Raw genomic sequence first — 19,839 nt, forward strand, 5'->3', positions numbered from 1 at the left:
ATCTAAGGAACAAGGTACTAAACATGCCCTCTTTTCTTCTTCCTCTGCTACGGGGAATGGGAATAGGAGGCAGTGCTCTGATACTTTGTTGGATACTTTTCGGGAGGTCAGTGTGCCACATCCATCTGTTCACCTCCTGATTAGGACATTTACCCTAATGTTGGTGTGCAGCCTTCTGAACTAGACACTGCCAACTCTCGTCCCAGGTACTTAGGTCACTGTACAGCCAAATCTGACTTTCTCAGCATGCTCCCACTTCCATCTGGCATCCTCCGAGTACCACTCACAAAGCCTGATGCTCTCAGCTCCACAGCAACAGCTCTCCTCTTCCCCAGGACAGCCTGGGCCCAGCTGCCAGTCAGCTGGAAAAGCTCCTGCCCAAAGGCACTCTCAGGACACCTCCACACCAAGTCCTGTTTCTTCACACCCAGTGAAGGGACTAGAAAACAAGACTTAAGAAGAATGGCTGAGGGAACTGGAGCTGTTTTGTCTGGAGAAGAGGAGGCTGAGGGGAGACCTTATCACTCTCTACCTGAAAGGAGGCTGAAGTGAGGACAGTGGCAAACTTTTCTCAGATGGCAAGGGACAGGAAAACAGCCTCAAGTTGTTCCAGGGGAGGTTTAGATCACATATAGGGAAGGATTTCTTCATGGAGAGGGTGGCCAAGCATTGAAGAGGGCTGCCCAAGGAGGTGGTGGAGTCACCATCCCTTGAGGTATTTGAGAGACGTGGGGATGTGGCACTAAGGGACATGGCTTAATGGTGGGATTCGCTTGGTCTTGGTTGGACTTGGTGATCTTGAAGGTCTTTTCCAACCTCAGTGATTCTGTGATGCACAGCAGAGTTACGTCTCTGTACCGCAGAAGGCTAAATCCTGAGTAAAACCCCCAGATGACTCCAATAAAACTTTTAGATACTTAAATAAGTAATGGCTACAGCCATTGTTTGGGTTGCATCTGAAAGGAAGAGACCCACAGGCAGCCGACAAGACTGAACTTTCCAGGCGACCGTGAAGCCTGCAGGTCGACATTTCCTGGAGAGAATGAATAGCACGACTTCCTCAGGAGTCACTGAGATGTGTCTAAGCTCAGACGAGTCTCATTCCTCCTCCAGCTGGTAAGTATTATTTACACTAGAACTACAGGAGCATCAAAACAAATCACACTTTAATGTATATGTAATGATATATTTCTATTACAGTTTATAGCATATACTCCTGAGTAAATAATACGCTGCTGAGAAGTTGCTGCCTCTTGTGTCAGCCCTGACATCTATTTAAAAACAACCAGCCTGGCAAAACATTACAGACAAGCCCACAGAGACCAGGAAATTAAAGGTAATAACCACTCATCTGGGCTGAAAGTTCATTTCAAATTCATTGCCTTTCTCTCTTCCCATCCATACTTCTACGAAAGCATGAAGATCAGTGCTCTGGACTTCCAGCATAAAAGCATCTTTTTCTCTCCCTTGTAGATTCGCTTTAGATTTTCACTGGTACTTTAAGGCCATATTTGTGGTTTAATTTGAAAAGACATGGTGCCTACGGGGATTAGGGAAGTGTCTTGCAAAAGCACGGGACTCAGACTTGGAGGGGAATAGAAGTCATGAAGACAGTGATAAAAGTAGGAGCAGGGTATGGTGATATTGCAGGTTGCAGCAGCCTTCACGGAAAAATAATTGCTGCTGCTATCAGACGAATGTTCTTATCATTGAGAAAATCACCAAGCAGAAATCTCTATTTTGACTTCAAAGCGAACCCAGCACTGTCTCACCACAGGGCACTTATCACATTCATTAATTCACAGGAAAAATTCTTTTAATGTCATGAATGCATATTTACAGCTTACTTTAAATTTCTCTTTAGTATTTATAATAAGAGAAAAACACTCAAACATTCAGCTCACATAGGCTGATATACCGTCCTCTGAAACTACCACAAGAAATAGCCTAATGGTCTTTAAGATTCCTGTGACTTGTTTCTCTAATTCACTGACTCCATAAAACAATGACTCTGGCAATCACTCCAGGCCCTAATGTTCCCAGAAATAATGTATAAGCACTTAATGCATGGCGGTGCCACCAAGTATTGATGAAAAGTGTTACACGCAAGATCAAATAGCCTCATCAAATGCTAATTACCAAAGCGGGAGCAGAAATGGACTTTCCAATTCTAAAGTAAGACTTTCTCTTCCTTAATGGTGTGTGTGTAAAAACAAACAAATGTGCACCATGGCAGCTGCAGCTGCGTAAATTCCTTCCTGCAAAAACTGGAGCTAAATTTCTCAAATTCAGTATTTACTGAGAGGTTCTTACAGCCTGTAAGTGACTATAGCTGGGGATGCCAGCCTGTTCTAGCACCACATTGGCCCCGATTATTTTTTGGTTCGTAACAGGTCAAAAATTCTAGACCATGTCTTCCATGAGTAGATCATGGAGTTACAGAGAGCCACTATCCTGCAGTCTAAGGATGGTTGTAAATCGGAGAGAGAAGCCCAAATATTTTTTGTCGTCTTCTTCCAAATGTTCATCTGACATTGCCATCCATAAGAGCGCTGATTATTCTGGTTTGCAGCTTCTCAGTTTCCCCAAATGAGGCTTAATTAAGCATTATGTGGATGAGCATCATGAGAATTATATTTTATTCAGCGTTGTTTCTCAATCAGAATAACCCTTTCAGCACTAAGCACTGGTGTCTAGCTCTCCCCTATGGGCGTTTAAATGGTTTTAGAGTAAATAGATTCTTGCAATTTGGGGATCAAACAACATAAAAAATCAAAGGCAGAGAAACAGGGAAGCTTAAAGTGAAGGCTTGACCTCTAAAACATGTTAATTTAATCCCGAGTTCGTAATTACCCTCTTGATAATTGAACAACAAACTCATCAGGATCCTGTGCGATGGCTCCTGTAGGAAGTCCCCCTCCAGGGAGATGGTAGCAGTAAACAAATAAACAAAAACCCCACACAGACAAAGAGGGAAAATACACACTGCGGTCACTTCTGCTAAAATGTCATGCATGTATACACGGAGTGTGTCGGATGGACAGCATTTTGCAGTGCAGTGTAAATGCCAAGAGGCTGCCTTGCTTGCTCTCGAGTCTTCCAAATCAGGAGCTGACTGGCAGGTAGCGTGAAGCCTCGGGATTCGCCCTGTGCAAAAATGATTTCAGTGGTAAAATGTTTTTGGGTTACTACCCTGAGGAGCATCTGGAAAAAAAAACAACGCGTTGTTTTTGTTTTACAGGCAAGAGGATTTCATGCACAGTTGAATAAACACCCTTCTAAAGCACTTCTCTGCCTCGATCCAATCAAAAATTAGATTTTGTGGTTCTTGAAAAATCTTTCAAAATATATTTGTGATGAGACAAATTACAGGATAAAAAGAACCCATTGTCTCCATGCTGGTAGCTTCTGAAAGGCGATCCTGCTTTGACCTGGATTCTCAGTAGCTTATGTAATCGGTCAATAGATGTAGTCAGCTCGTGTGTTTCATTTGCAGCAGTTTTGACAAATAATGTAATATATCCTAATACACACAGAGCATATTTAAAGACCTACTGGTAGCTATAAAAAATTGAAGCTCGCATGCCTGCCCAAAATGCTCTCCTTAAAAAACCTCAGTTCCTTCCCACCTCCTAACTCCAACAAGAGTTCTCTATAAAGTTATTTAAAATTGACGTGCAACAAACAGGCAATGTTTTGCTCCGGGTCTAAATAATTTAGAGTGGAGCTGGGAATATACAGAGACCAGGGAGCAGATTTGGTTAGACTTCAGCAAAGTCTTACACTGGATACGATTTGGAATCCAGACCAAAAAAATGAATTTTGAGCTAAGAAACACTTGAATTTCTCTTCTTTTCTCAGAGCCTGTTGTGCGCTTGAAAATTCCAGGTTCATAGCTAGTCTTTGGGTTTTAAATACAATCTGTATGCTTCTCATGGTCAGCACATTTAGGCTATCAGCCAAGGCTCAACCAGAGTTCTGCTATTACATTTTCTCAGCTAAAACCCAGCACTCCTAAATAACTGATAAGGAGTCACACTTCCGAGTGATTTATACGGGGAGACACTTCAAGGAAGGTTTTTCATTTCACATGCTGTCACTGCTCGGGACTGGGAGCGTGCAAGACATTGTTCTCAGCTTTTCCTGAACATGTGGCCTCCGGTTAGGAGCCTGTACCGACACCCGCAGATACAAGCGGATTTCCTGCGCGTGGTGACGAGTCGTTCAAAACGCTCACACCACAAGTTCCTCCTGCCAGGAGGATCCTTTCTTTCTTCCTCTCTCAGCTGCTGTCCTGGTGCACGCAAAGCCACGCTTCATTATTCATGAGACGCATTTTCTCCCCAAAACCAGGGGATTTGGAGCGCTACCGACCTCTGACCTTTCCGAATAGCAGGGACGAATAATTCATAAGGGGTGAAAATGGAAGCAGGACCAGCCACCTGAGGCCTAGGCACCATTACCATCCAGAGGGGAATTTCCCTCCTCTCCTGGGGATCTCAGTTACAAGTGGCTCCTCTGCGCCCGCAGCCTAATTCAGCTTCTGCTCCACCACAGGCCCACAGCACCACTTATATCTTCAATAAAAATCTGTTTTGCCAGCATGATGGGGCATCCTGCATGACGGGCAGACACTATCACCTTTTAGATGGAGGTCTTACATTCACTGAATGATACTCGGCATGCAACAAATAGCATACAACCAGCAAATTTGGCTGCAAGCAGAACGAAGACCCCAGCATTGCCCTTTTGTCAATAAGTGCTTTGTATCCTGGCTATTGTGATCCTGCAGTCACTATTTTATCCAGCTGAGGTGGTTTGAAGTTGATCCTTCTACCTCTGAGCATCCCTAGGTTGGCAGTCAATTAAGATATTTTTTTTAGACTCTCAAAATAGCATCTTGGCTTTTTGGAACCAGCTGGGTTGGTTCTGCTTCCAGAACAACGAGCACGTTATCAAAGGCAAGCAGTCCACAATTACTGAATTAATGATATGCAGAAGTACTTTCAAAGCATGGGAGTTCGTACTCTGGTCTGCATGTCAGTGCTCGAGTTGCATAAATCCGTGCCCTCCTGGAGAAGCAGGAGGCTTATTATAGTCTAACAACTCATAAAAACAAAAAACATGTCAGCTCTGCGTGAGAGTCTGGTTTCAATTCACAAATGCTGACAAAAGCCACAGGAATATAGTACTATGCATGAACTCGCTTTTAAGGGGTGGAATATATTCCACATTTACTGAAACATCTAAAATTTGCGCCTAGATTTTTAAGTTCCTACAGCCTTCAAAGTCTCTGTTTCGTCTCAAGAGAGCAGAGAGAAAGCAGGTGCTCCAGGTGGAGGTCTGCAGGGGAAATGGATGCCGATATTAGGAACAGGGTTTCACCAGGCATGGGTCAGTTGCCTGAGGTAGGGCAGTGGATGCTGTTCAGGAACTTCTGCGATTGAATTCTCCTTGTTCTAAGAATAGGCTGTAGGAAAAAAAAAAAAAAGCGTGTTGAACTTTTAAAAAAGGTAGAAACCCCTTGGGTTTCAGCTCAACACAGATCCTGGCTTGAATCAAAGATGCTCATACCTACTAAATTGAACAAAATTCCCTTATTTCTTTTTACAAGGAGATCCTTTTGAATGAACAATGATAAAGTGCCTGGAAATTTCAAGGACATGATATAAAGACACAGTGACACAAATTTAGATTCTACTGGTGAAAGGAAAGGCATAAATTTGCTAGACAGTCAGCGCTGAAACTGTAAATTTGTTGTTTCCCCCTATAAAAACACACTTTGGCTGAATTTGCTGCTGCAAACCAGCAGGGGCATGAGATGGTTATAGAGAGGACCACTCGAGGGCTGTAAGGATGATTTGCTGGGCAGGCAAGGGAGGAAAGAGAAGGTGAGGCTTCTTGTGGCCGAGCTCACGGGTCAGTTTGGCAGCTAAAAAGCATTTGCCAAACGCATTTGAGAACAAAAACAACACAAAGACAAGACTCTTGCTGCCCTGAACACCTGAGTGTGACACCTCAGAGGTCCCCTGGTTGTCCTATTTTGGCTGGCGTTTATCCACACTTGAATAAAACAAAAATGCTGAGCTGATCTTCTGTCTGAGGCTGTAGCAGTGCTAATTGTTTCAGAGCCGTGTCAGGTCTCAGCAGATGGCAGAGAAGGAGCTGAATTTCTGACATTTTGATTTAAAATGTACATATAATTACAGGTTTAATAGACATAAATGTATATAAGCACAATTTCAGTGCTCATTTTGTGAGAGGCAAAGTCTGGACTCTTTGCAGACCTATCGAAAAGGGCTGAAAGCAGGTGAATTCATGTTGGTAGCTCCTGCGATTTTACTGCAAGTCTTACAGCAGCGAGGCATTTTTCTGAAGGCTGTTCCTACGGCCAGGAGAATATAATGAGAATGTCAGCTCCACTTTTTTTTCCTCCCAATAGATCTATATTCATAGCAAAGTTTGAAAATGTAAATTTTTAAATCCCTCAGACCAGACGGAAAATAGTAAGGCCCCTAAAAGCAGACATACGTATTCATACATGCAAATGCCACTCTTGTGGAGGCTGGCTCCTTTTTGGGCTGCGATAATGCATTTTGACAGAGGGAAACCTCTTTTCGCTGAGGCTGATCCCTCTCACCAAGGCTCTTCTTACCCTGCCTGGATTCTGGCTGTGCTTGTTTTGGCAGCAGTGATCGAGACACCTCCACAGCTGCCTTGCCTGCAAGCCTGGGGCGAAAGATCCCCAAACCAGTGCCACAGCACTGTCCCTGTGTCCGTCTGTCACCACTGGAGGGGCTTTGTTGTCCCCCAGCCCTAGCTGTGCTCAGCACTGTGACACAGATGGCATGCCCTCCTCTCTGCAGTGAACGACCCAACCAACCTTCCTTTGGGTTGGGTTTCAAAATTTCTAATGGGGAACACGGGCCCCTTCTTGTCCCCTACCACTTGCACACAAACACTACAACAGCCTGTGAAATGAACGGGGTTTTGCACAACAGTTGTTCTGCCAAAGTAGGGGAGAGTAATTAAGGCACTTTCTGCTTTCCCGTCTAATTTTTGTGGTGTGCTAGCTTAGACCAAGTCTTCACATGACTCTGGCAAAGGGTGTGCACGCTTCTCTCCTCGGCTAGTACAAGAACAGAAAAGCCGCAGGCTGTCACATCTCTGCAAAGTCCAAATGTGTCACTTCAAGTGCCAAAAACGTGGGTGTCATTTACTTGACAAGCCTGGGACCCTCACTCACATCTAGGGCTCGCGCTGCGTCGCAGATGTCCCAGTACATCTTGGCACGTGTGCTGCTTTGTGCGGGGCCATATCCTCACCTTCACACTCCTGCTGAGGGCTGAGAGGAGGCGAAGACCTCCAGAACAGCCCCTTGGCACATCGTTTTGGCTGCCCTGTGGGCAGACCCTGTTATGTTTGGGTTGTCTGTGCATTAGCAAGCAGTGCAGAACAAGAGGGGCTGTTCTATAGAGGGAAACTGAGGGAAATAAGGACATGATGCTCCCAGGAAATGCATTTCAGGGCTTTTCACTTCAGGTCCGCTCCAAGAGCACTGCAAAACACAGGTGGATGCTTCGCTTCAGATGTGCACGCCTGGTCCTGCCAGTGCAACTGATCCCTGTGTTTTTTCAGGTATTCATTATTTTAGGAGGAGCTAATCTGCACACACCATGCATACAAGACCCTGCAGGAAGGTCAAGGCAGAAGAGGTTTGGGATTAACATTATCTACCACTTTCTTCTACGCCTTCAAACTGCAAATTGCCATTTGCATTTTGCTGTCTGCAGAAACAGCAGGTGTTTGCTTGGGATTTCAGCGTGTCCCTGGTGGGTTTGTCTCCTGCTTTCGCTCGTCCCTTGGCAGCGGTGGTCCAGACGTCCCTTGTCAGATCTGCTGGTATTCTCGAGGGGGGAAGGAGGGAATGGCCTGCACAATCAGCACACGTGCTTGTTTGAAACCTTGACGAGTGTTTCTGAATGGCAGCTACTTGCCAGGTGCCAGCTACTTGCCAAACTACAACACATTTGTTTGTCTTCCAGTGATCTATAGGGAAATAATTACTCTACAATTGCTTTTTGTCCCTGAGGTGTAACAAGCACATGAAGTTCATACCGGTAGTGTTACCCTAAGGGAGAGCAAATATAATCTGGAGTAAGGGTAATGGGATCACTCAAGATGATCTCTTTATATAACAGAAAGTGATGAAATATAAACTGTAATACACTACAGTTCAAACAAACTGTATGATCACTTTAAAATATATATATTGCATTATTGTAAGTCAGTGATTGGGTTTCAGAGGAGAGGAACAAAGCTGGTAAAGGGGCTGGAGGGCACGTCCTGTGAGGAGGGGCTGAGGATGCCTGGGCTGTTCAGTCTGGAGAACAGGAGGTTGAGAGGTGACCCCATTGCTCTCTGCAAGTCCTGAGGAGGGGAAGCACAGAGGGAGGTGTTGGTCTTTGCTCCCTGCTCACCGATGTCAGGGCGTGTGGAAATGGCTCAAGGCTGTGCCAGGGCAGGTTCAGTCTGGGCATTAGGAAAAAATTCTTTACTATGAGGGTGGTCCAACAGGCTTCCTGGAGAGGTGGTTGATTCCCCATGCCCGTCTGTTCAACAGGCATTTGGACAATGCCCTCATTACTATGCTTTAACTTTTGGGTAGCCCTGAAGTGGTTGGACTTGACAGTCTTTGAAGGTCTCTTCCAACTGAACTGTTCTGTTCTGTTCCAAATCAAACCTAAAATTATTTGGCTTTGTTCTCCAGCCCATCTCACCTGCCCACTCATTAACACATAGATGGGAAAGACCGACGCAGAGCCCTGCCAAGTGAGAATGACAGCAGCTTTGCACAAGCACAGATCCCCTTGGAAGAGGCCATGCCACCAGCCTTACCTGGGCGGGCGCGCTGGAGGAGAGGTGGGCCAGATCCCCGATCCTGGCAGCCGCCCGCGGGTCGCTGGAGCTGATGAGGACGGGGGCACTGATCTCCATGGAGTGCCGGTTGCTGGCGGCCTGGGAGGACTTGTGGGTCATGCTGAGGGCGGTGAAGGAGTGGCGCTTCTTGGCGTTCTTCTTGCCCTCCGCCTGCCGCGGGGCCGACACCACCGCTCCTGCGCCGCTCGGGGTGGGACATGGGCCCAGAGCCACTGCCGCGGCCGGATCTGGTGGCGCCTCGCAGCTGGAGGCAGCCGCTGAGCACGTCTTGTCCATCTCGATGAGCTGCTTGGCGGAGTCGTTGAGCTGAGGGCAGGGGAAAAGGGAGAGAGGAGGAGGGGGAGAAAAGGAAGAAGAGGAAGAAAGGAGAAGGAGAAGGAGGAGGAGAAGGAGAAGGAGAAGGAGAAGGAGAAGGAGAAGGAGAAGGAGAAGGAGAAGGAGAAGGAGAAGGAGAAGGAGAAGGAGAAGGAAAAAAGGAAAGGGAAAAGGGAGAAGGAAAGGAAAAGAGAAAGGGAAAGGGAAAGGGAAAGGGAAAGGGAAAGGGAAAGGGAAAGGGAAAGGGAAAGGGAAAGGGAAAGGGAAAGGGAAAGGGAAAGGGAAAGGGAAAGGGAAAGGGAAAGGGAAGGGGAAAGGGAAAGGGAAGGGGAAAGGAAAAATGAGAAGGATGAAAACGGACAAAGAAATATAGGGAAAAAAGGGGGAGAAAAATATAAAAAGGAAGAGAAAAGAAAGGGGAGAAAAAGAAAGGAAAAGGAAGAAGAAGGAACAGAAAAGACAAAGAAAGGAAAGAAAAAAAAAAGAAAATACAAGGGTAGGAAAAGGAAAAAGAGGAAAAAGAGGAAAAAGAGGAAAAAGAGGAAAAAGAGAAAAAGAGGAAAAAGAGGAAAGAAAGAAAGAAAAAAAAAAGAAGGGGGGACATTAATGACCCATCACAACTTGCTGATGGCACCTGCTGGACTCACCCGGACCACCCTTGTCAAAGCACTTATCCTGCATCATGGAGGCAGGAGGGATGCTCAGCCTACACCCGCCCTGGCCCCAGCAAGGGGCTGATGCTGAGCACCAAAATGCCACCCCTGGGCAGAGAGGAGTCTCAGGTGCTGAGGCCTGAGCAACATGTACTCTGCTGTGGGCACGTCCAGGAGCAGGCAAACAGCACCAGAGGTGCATGTAACAGGCTATTTTTGACTGAAAACTGGCTATGTTGGTTTCCATAACCACTATATGAAATATGGCAGCATGCAAGAATTTCAGTCAAGGACAAGGCCCCCTTGGGCTTCCTCTCCACTCTCCCCACCAAAAAAAATATAAATAAATAAATAGTTGCTGCTCGATGATGAGCTAATTTGGAAACCTGTTACAACTGAATATAAGAAGGAAAAATAGAGGTATGGGAAAAATAACAGTAGAAGTGTGCAGTTAAGCAAATGTGTAACTGAGTAGCTTTTATGGCTCCAAATCTCCATCGCCATACTGCAAATACAAACGAGAAATAGAGATCATCACCAGCCTTATGCCAGCCCTCCCAAGTCTGAAAGCGCTTCTGACTCCACGAGGACCCACTTGCACGGAAGAGGCACTACACGCTCCAGCACCTAGAAAAGCATCAACCTGCAGGATCCGTGGTTCGGTGACAGCCGCCACCAAGTCAACCAGGAGCCCCCAATTAGTGATGCTCCACCGCTGTCAGAGCTGCTGGGAGTCCTGCTACCATTCAATTAGCAGGCCATTTTCCCAGCTGCACTCTCCAACACGAGACCATGCTTACAGTGCACTGCACCTGCCAATTTTTGCCAATAACAGCTGATCCCGTCTCAGATTCTCCAAGAACGTCCATTATTTCCCACTTCATCATGCTGTAAATTGGTACAACCTAATATTTGCCAGCAGGCTGCAAGTTGCAAGGAAACCAGATGGTTCCCCTCCCTTAAGTAGGTGTTACAGCTCTGCTTACCCAACTGATAGAGACAGTCTAGCTGAATTATTTGAAATAATAAGGAGGAAAGGAGAAAGACATCAGATATGCATAATATTTTTCTACACCAGAGGGTCAGGAAGTTCTTTGCTAGTAAATCAAGCAGGAGAGGAATATATTTCAATTCTTTGACGTAAGAAAATATAGAGTTAAAAATCATAATAATAATAAAAAAAAATCTTTAGAACTTCCTGATTTTACAGCAAGTCAATCAGGTAGGATAAGAATAGATTTTAATTCTTTGACATAAGAAAATATAAAGAATTAAAAATAAACTTTAGAACTTCCTGACTTTACAGCAGTGCTCCATACAGTCAACGAAGCGCTCCAGCTCTCAATATCAAAACTCTGATTTGTCTCGTAGGAATCAGATTATAAATCCCCCTGGCTGGAATCCAATTTAACACTGAAACTGTTCTTTTTAAAACAACAAAACCCATTACTTTTTTGTTGTTGTTGTTCAAAGTAAAATCTGGTTTAAAAGGTCAATATGAAAGCTAGCATCTAAATGTAGAGTGATAAAAAATAGCCCCATATAGATATAAACAAAGTAAATCTCATTACTGGTAGAAGATTAAAGGCAAAAAGAGCCCCCCTTCCCAAAACAGGCAAGCTAATGAACTTTTGGGAATGTCAAAGTCTTCCTGAAATACTATGAAAAAATTATTTTGGCCTGCCAAGATAACAAATGCTTTATGGCTTTACCACTTTATTTTCATAGAGAACTCTGTTTTTAAACAGCTTTGCCCATGGATGCTGGAAAATACTTCCCAAATAGGCTCGGAGCACCAGAGGAAAGGTTCTGCTTACTGCTTTGTAGGACCAAGTGATGCTGTCTCTTTGCAAAGAACTTTTAGAAACCCTTTTTTTAAACATAAACATGACTGCAAATTTCTTATTTTAAACTTGGGGTATGTAAACAAGCATGGCTTTCTGGTGTCTGTCATCAGATCTTCAGGCAGATCTGCTTCCAGAGGAGAAGCCTAATGGAAAGTTCTGACCCACAGTCAGTCGCAGGAATTTGACATTTCTGTAAGACTGTAACTCTTACAACAACCCCTGATACCAGAACATAGCTTTCTTGCTGGTTTCTGATCCCTCCTCTGAAAAGAGTGCATGATCGAAATTCTGGCCCTGCTAATCCCAAATTGTAAAATGCCCTTAAGACTGCAGCGGGACTGGTTTTGCCCCAAATCTATTCTGTAGTAACGGGATGCCCTAGAAAACTCAGTATATGCTATAGAGGGACAAGGCTTGGATTTGAACGCTGAGCCAGCCAAACATTCCCAGCAGCCCTGCATTCCCTGGGAATGCAAATCCTCATGCAGCCACACCGTGTGACAGCCAAGGGACACTGCTGGGTAAGAGATGCAGAGAAACACTGCTGTGAAACTGCTTGCAGGCTCTCGGTGACTGCTGCCTGCGGTGCTGCGTGCTGAAATAAGGATGCACCAGCCTCAGCTCACAGAGGAATTCCTGCCTGTTTCTCAGGAAGGAATTCCTTGCTGCGAGGATCCGTGCTGGAGACGGCCCCATCTCCTCACTCCATCCCTGGGGTGAAGGAAAGGAGCTGCGCTCACCTCCAAACAACCTTTTCCCACAAAGGGAGCAGTAATCGAGTGCATTCATTAAAAATCTGCTGACCCTGATGAGGGAGCCACGCGGCTCTCCCAGCCACAATAATAGGAGCTGTCAGAGCTTTGGCCTCAAGCCAGCCAGTCCCTGCAATATGATCTGAGGGAGAATGTTTTTTCTTGTTCTTCTACTTCCTCCTCTTCCTCTTCTTCTTCTTCTTCTTCTTCTTCCTCTTCTGGCTTTTAGATAGGACTGTTTTAGATATTCTACTTGTGACTTTACCATACAGGCAGCAAAGGTACCAACATTAAACTACCTCAGGAGTTCTCCCTGCCAAAATTACTGTTTCATTAGTCTGTAGATAAACCTCATTTTTCTGCAAAACACATTATGGTGACTTTCTCTCTCTCTCTTTGGGTTACATATGCTTACATATGCTCACACACGTGCATGTGCACACACAATTGTCATCTGCACTGGCTGTCCCCAGGTGGGATTAAATCTGCCCTGTATACCCTAATGTGAGACAATGCAGTAAACTTTCAGTGGGCAGCACTATGTACCTACATATATGTTGAAGCTGGGAAAAAGAGGGAGGAAAAAGCTTCTTTTTTGGCCAGTATGCACTCAGCAGGGCCATAATTAGTCCTAGTTTTAGTTGGAAAAACAAACTATTACTGTGGAACTTATTATTATTATGGAACAAGGTAGAAGCACAGGAGATTAGGTCAAATTTAAACAATTAACCTTTGCTGCCCTAGTCTGCAACAGCAGCATTTCAGTCTTTTGTTGTCACAACAGCACTGCACCAGCAAAAAAAAAGACAATGCCACCATAATTTCTTTGGGCGATCAATAAACAAGTGTAAGGCCAAAACCACTACTCGACTAATAGAAAACCACATCTCCCCTGACAAATAGACCATCATGTTTGCTAATCCACGGGACTGGCAAAACTCCTGCAGTGCAGTTCAGACCTCCAAGGGACCCTGTGACACACAGCGGCCACCACAGCAGCTCTGTCTTCTCCAAGAGAGGGGACGGGCAGCAGGCCTCCCTCTGCTACTGAAGGCTCTTAGCTTTCTAGGCACTGAGGTCTGGGTACAGGATTTGCTTCTGCAGACCTGTGAAAGAGCTGGCCTCACTCTCTGCCAGGTTTAGCAACATATTTTGGTGCAAGCTTAATGTTGGGCACAGACCAAAGTGCCACAGATTGGACTAAAACGCTGCTCTTCTCTGAATAAGGAAGGATTGCTTACATCCTCAGTGTTACACACGTCCACAAGTATTTTGTTAGGCTGCAGCCAGTTTGAACCAGAAAGTGCAGTTTATTAAGGCTTTCAGGAAAACAACAGTTCATTTACTCTGTAAGCCTTTTCTGTCTGTATAGAAAGAATTAGCTGAAGGGTGGTGCTCTTCAAATACAGGCATAAGATAGAAATATGTTACTTCAGGCTTTTTTTAAATAAAAAAAGGTTTAAAAACCCCTCATATCAATCCATACTCAATAAAAAGAATAAACTGGTCAGGAAAAAATGTCATGCTCAAGGTTTTAGAGAGGAAGCACTTAGGAGAACAGAAAGGAAAATTAAGACTATTAATAAAAGTTCCTCACGATGTCTCTGCGAAAGACTGAAAATATTTCCACCTAGGGACTGCTAATTTTTATACTTCGCAGTTCATAAATATTGAGCAGATCACGCACATCCCCATTTTATGCCTTGCAGAAACTTTGGCAACTTGGAGTTCCACAGCTGATTCTGTGATTAAAATAAACAGTCTGAATTTATTACCGTGCTTTCAGTTTGGAGTAGTTACTTTCAGGAAATATTAAGTTCTTATGCCCTCATTAAATTAGTTTTCGCTAGTATTATGATTTATGCTCTGAAGCACAGTGAGGTTATTGAATAAGTAAGGACATAGCTATGGAAGAATCTCTGTCCCTGCGAGTTTCCTCTGAAGACTGCATCTATGGAAGCGTTTTCATCTCCAAAAAGCAGCATTTCAGGAAGTTCAGGCAGCTTTTCCTTATTGTTATCCCTACTGGTAAATGCAGGGTACAGCCTTTCTTCTGCTATAGCCAAGCAGCAAAACCTCCCAGTGACTCAAATGGGTGTTAGGAGAAAGTATACAACACCTCACCTAATACTGCAAATGTTCACGGGGTAAGTTAGCACAGACGATGCTACTTCCAAAGGCTTCCTAATGGGATATTAGCAGCCAAAGCTGTGCCAAAGGCTCTTCAAACAAGTCATACTGAATGCATCTATACTTGTAATCTTTTATATGATTCATATATTCGGATTTAAAAATGTTTAGGGAAAGCCTCCCAAGTTCTCCATGGACAATTTAAAATCATAGGGCAGAAGCCACAAAACCCTATCTCAATTATTCATTTATGCACTGTCTTCTAATGAGGAATCATTAGTGTGGCATGGTTGAAGAGAAAATACTATAGCTAAAACAAAGCATTATTTCATGGTTTTGTGTTAATCTCTGCAACAATCCAGTATTGCCTTTTCTAATTTATTGTCAGGGAAGGACAAGAAAATGCGAAACAGATTTGCTGCAAGTGGTTTATCCATCATGTAGGACAGATTTCTGAAACCCCACGCTGTGACTGGGAGCACAGTCACTCCACGCACCCAGAACATACAAGAAAAGCAATACAGGCGTTTGCTTGAACATATTCATACAGAATGATAGCTGCAGAAATACTTTGCTAGGACACATCTCAAACTGCAAGTGTCCCGTCCCTCTGCTCACAGGCCGAGGTGTAAGCCTTGTTCCCTATCCCAAAGCCTGCTAAATGTGTCAGCAAGTTCTGAAGGAAGGAAGAGAAGTCCCAAAATATATAGCCTTCCTAGTCAGGGTCATCCATGTACGTGTTTTTGTGCAGTCTGGAAAAACACAAGCCAATCATTTTTGTCCTCAACATGGTTCCTTGAGAGGCAGCAGAGTGGTACTTAGCAGTCTATTTCCCTGTCTTACAAGGCCTTTCTCATTTAGCAGCAATGTCACTTCTAACGCACTGAGAGGCCGAAGGAATGTAGCATATTAGAACAGCATGTGCTTGGACGAGCGTGTCATCATGATCTTGCAGAATGAAAATAAATGATGCGTGCAGCAGAAGTAAACACTAAGCCTTGGGTGGTGAACTGGGATTCTTTTTTTTTTTTTTTTTTTCTTTCCCTTTTTTCCAAACAGTTTTAAGATGGAAAATGGTTTGCAGTGATAGAGAGCAAACACATAGCTTGGTGAATCCCAGAAAAATGTTCGGTCTGCTGCAAAGTCTGCTCAGGAGCAAAGCGCAGCTAATTACCTTATGGAAGCTAATGTCCAAATGCTGAGAAGAACGAAAACAAAACTAACTGCAATGGCATTAAAAATAAATGAACTCACCAAAAAGAAGCGTGATTTCTTCATCCCTCCCCATTCCTTGAAACAATTCTAGCTATCTAGCCTTCAGCTCCAAGTATGAGGACTATCTTACTCTGATCTGTCATCTCTGAATCTCAGATCTGCTGTGCGTCTTCAGTGTGCCTGAGGATTTCCTTCTCTTTTCTTCCTGTCTGTCCTCTGTGGGCACCCTTTTTCATAATGAGATGCTCAGGATGGCACCAAAGCTCCTTTGAAACCAAGAAAAATAACCAAATACAGCTTTACTCAAGATCAGAAAGAGTGGGAGAATCCAGCCTATTTTTACTTATAAATTATTCAGAAAGCTAAATAAAAAGTGCAGTCGTGAATTCATGGGCTTGATCCTAATTCCTTTGAAGTCAGTGGCAAAACTCCAGCTGTCTTCAACGGTGGAAGGGCTGGTGCCCATCTGGCACCAATTTCAGCACCAGAAGAGTCCCTGTTGGAGGCTGCGAGGAGTTTACTGACAAACTGATTTATCATCAAAAAAAAAGAAATTCATCAGGACTGAACCACTTCCCTGGATCATCCTACTTTTGACAAGATGCCCATCAAGAGATTGTTTCTAGATGATATTTCTCAGCTAAAAATAATGGAAATAACCAAGTGTATGGTGGTTTGGGAGTTCACTCAGGTACCTGGGCCTGAGGCTCAAGGTCCCTGAGCTGAGGAACAGCCACTGGAGATCTGGAAGGACAGTGTCATTTTCCTGGGAGGAAGCCACTGGGTTTCTGGCCGTGCTGAGTCTCCCTTGCTCTTGCTCTTGCTAATTGGAAAACCTTCGTGCCTCTGTGAGCACAGGTGCCCATGTGCACCGAGGCAGAAGATACTGGTGCTGGCAGGAGAAGTGTGAGCAGCCTCGTGCTGGGTAGCAGCCAGGGCAAGAGGCTAAGACAGACTCAGGAGCACTCCCAGAAGCTTCTCAGATGTAATCCTCACACCTCGCTGATGCCTGGCAGCAGGATGAGCCCTTTACAGTTGCTGCCAGTTACTGTGAGGAAGGGAAGCCCTCTGAAGCAGCTCTGTGCTGAAATCTAGAAACCTCTTCTCGTGCAGAAACATTGAGCCAGCTGGATGCTGAAACCTCAGCACGGGCTAGGAAAAATCCTGGAGAAGAGCTGTGTGGATTGCAAGTGATCTCTGAGCAATATCTGCAGAGCCTACCTGCTTTACAGAGAGACAAGCCTCATGTTTCCAACGTTTTCTGGCAACTTTCTGTCTCTTTCCCTCATGTCCCACAAGGCTCCTGGTACTACTGTTTTCTTGGACGTGCAACAATACCTAAAACATTTTGAATTAGCTGAAAACTGATGGGTCAAATACCAGCAGTTAAGGCTGAGGATCACTTCGGAGTAAATGCACACATTGAGTCTGTGAGTCTCAAGGTAAATGACTTCCAAACAATGGTGTGTGACCCCAAGCAATTACAAATGGGACTGTGAACCAGGTAGTATTACGCTCACATTGCTGCACGGACCTTTGTTGTGTGCATTGTGGCATGGACCCACATCTTCAAGATGCTACATCGTGCCCTTTGGCTCATTCTCTGAGATTCACTCTCAGAAATATTGTGCTCGAAAGTACTGCATTTGTAATGTTCGGAGTTGTTGTGAAGGAAGCACCGATATTATAATGCCTTATTTAAGGAAAGAACTTCCTTCCAACTTAATGTGATAAAGGAAAAGGATGAAAGAAACATTAAAATAAATATAGATGCTGAAGATGATTCCTTTCTGAATTTGATTACAAAAGTGTTCTGGTGGATGCTGAGAAAAAGGCCTAAATGCACCCCACATCATGCTTTGTTATCCGCACAAAGCATGAGGTTGGATTAATCTAAGAAGCCCTTGGAATAACAGTACAAGGAGCATGTGGGAAAACAGAAGTCATTTTTCAAGCACTGCAAGGCTTTGCCTGCACTGAGCAGGCAAGGAGTCTTTGTTGAGGTGATTTACAACTTTGTGTAGAATAAGAAATCTCATGCAATTGGGGAAAATTAAGTTTTATGTGCTGCAACTGAAGATTACCTGTGGGGAATTGCACACAAATAAATGTACTGCTGTCTCTATCTCTGATAAAGCAGTGAAATGAAGAATGAAAGCAAATGCCAAGAAAATGTTTTGGTTCAATTGCTTGCAAAAGGAACCAAGGTGTACTCACTCCAGGCAGACATCAGCACTAACGGGTTGTGATAAACAGCCTTTGCCCCGCGTGTGCTATACATAGGAAAGAGACATTTTTGACTGTGTACTCTTGTGGCTCCTACTTCCCTGGACTGCTGGATGTGGTACAGGCTATTTGCAACACAGTGATGTCCCATGGGACCGTATAGTTAGATACTGTGTGTGTGGAGCTCCTGCCAGAGCTGGCTGGCCTGGTAAAACACCACAGCCCTCCGTTCCTTCAGTGGGAGCATGACTTTACACCCTCCTTCACTCTGTACAGCAACCAATCATCTTAAAACAACTTTCACACAAGGGTGTCTTACCTTGAAGACCTTTATACTTCTGTTATATTTGGTGAAAGGTGGGTAACAAATGGGCTGGGAGGGCATTTGGAAGCAGTGGCTGTTGCACAGGGCATAACCACGTGCATCTCCCTGTGTAGGGAGCCTGAGCAGTAGCTGAAGGCTCTGAAAGCCATCCTGCAAGACATGAAAGCGTGTTTTCTGTGCTGTACGATGATGTAATTGGGTTCACAACCCTCCCCCCCCCCATCTGCTGGAAGAGAAATCTGTCAGGGCTGAACCGCGACGAATTCCCTCGACTCTGCAAATTCTTGTCTTCAAAAGACGTTTAGATGTAGAGCTTAGGGATATGGTTTAGTGGAGGGCTGTTAGCGTTAGGTTGGAGGTTGGACTCGATGACCTTGAGGTCTCTTCCAACCTAGAAAATTCTGTGATTCTGTGATTCTGTGAAAATGGCAGCATTCAGCCTCGCACTCGTGGTGTGACTGAGTGTCCCACAGCTAGAGGAACCGTCCAAAGCCTTCTTTGGAGAATCATAGATGTTAAAATATGATTGGGTACATGGCCGAGGTCAGGGGCCGATGTCTGTCGACAGACTTGCCAATGGCCGCAGCCAAGGAGTTCACCGAACTTTCCGGCTACCAAACGAGAAAATGCTATTTGTTCAACCCCCTGCATTTGATTTCTGGCTCGGGGCAGAGGACACATATCCGGTGCTGTTGTGTCAGGCAGCAAAACAGCTCCTGCAAGCACACGGGAAGCTGGATTCACCCTCTGCTGTCTGTCCGAGCCCGCTGTGTCACGGCTAGATGAGAGGTGTGCCGCTGCCCCAGCGCCGGGCAGCTCGGAGCAGATCCCTGAGGATGCTTGGGCTCATGTGTCACGTTACAGCCGTGAAGTACAATGATTGCCGGCATTAGTCATTTTTATGACATCCACATGCAAATGCTGTTTATGTTAGTGTGCTGCAACTGGAAGGAATTTGGGAAACCACTGCTCTGGGCCATGTTGTTTGAGTTCTGAGATGGCAAAATTGATGGGCTAACAAGAAGTCTGCACAGTAGGAAATCTCTCTGAAAGGGCAGACCACTGTAGCCCCCCACGCCCCCAACATTACTCAAGTCCAAATATTTTCCTAACCCATTGCTTCCTGAAAATGGACTGCCCTGGGATGCACCTACATTCTTTAGGCAGGGAGACAAGTTGTCCTGAGGGAACTCAGTTTTTGCAGACTGCAACCACACTATGTGATGAAGTTACACAGACACATTTGTTAATAATGCTTATTATATTTGCCATTAAAAGCTGGAGAATTCTCACTACGGATCACAGCTCCGTTGTGAGAAATATCATGTAAACACAGAGCAAAAAGACAGCTCTTGCCACAAAGAAAGCACAAATTAAGATGAGGACAATATATAGATATAGTCAAAGTATACAGAGAGACAGCCTCATCAGCAAGA

The 19,839-nt window shown here is 44.8% G+C and overlaps 1 protein-coding gene across 1 annotated transcript in view; it reads right to left on the reverse strand.

Annotated features, from left to right (window-relative positions):
• Window positions 1-19,839, reverse strand: part of SH3RF3 (SH3 domain containing ring finger 3) — a 232,250-nt gene that overhangs the window by 44,083 nt on the left and 168,328 nt on the right. The window contains exon 4 of the mRNA XM_084539157.1: window positions 8,899-9,246. Coding sequence (XP_084395283.1) covers window positions 8,899-9,246 — 348 coding nt within the window. The remainder of the gene's footprint in view (window positions 1-8,898; window positions 9,247-19,839) is intronic.

Source organism: Aythya ferina (genome assembly GCF_964211825.1).
Source record: "Aythya ferina genome assembly, chromosome: 1".
NCBI classification, from domain to species: domain Eukaryota; kingdom Metazoa; phylum Chordata; class Aves; order Anseriformes; family Anatidae; genus Aythya; species Aythya ferina.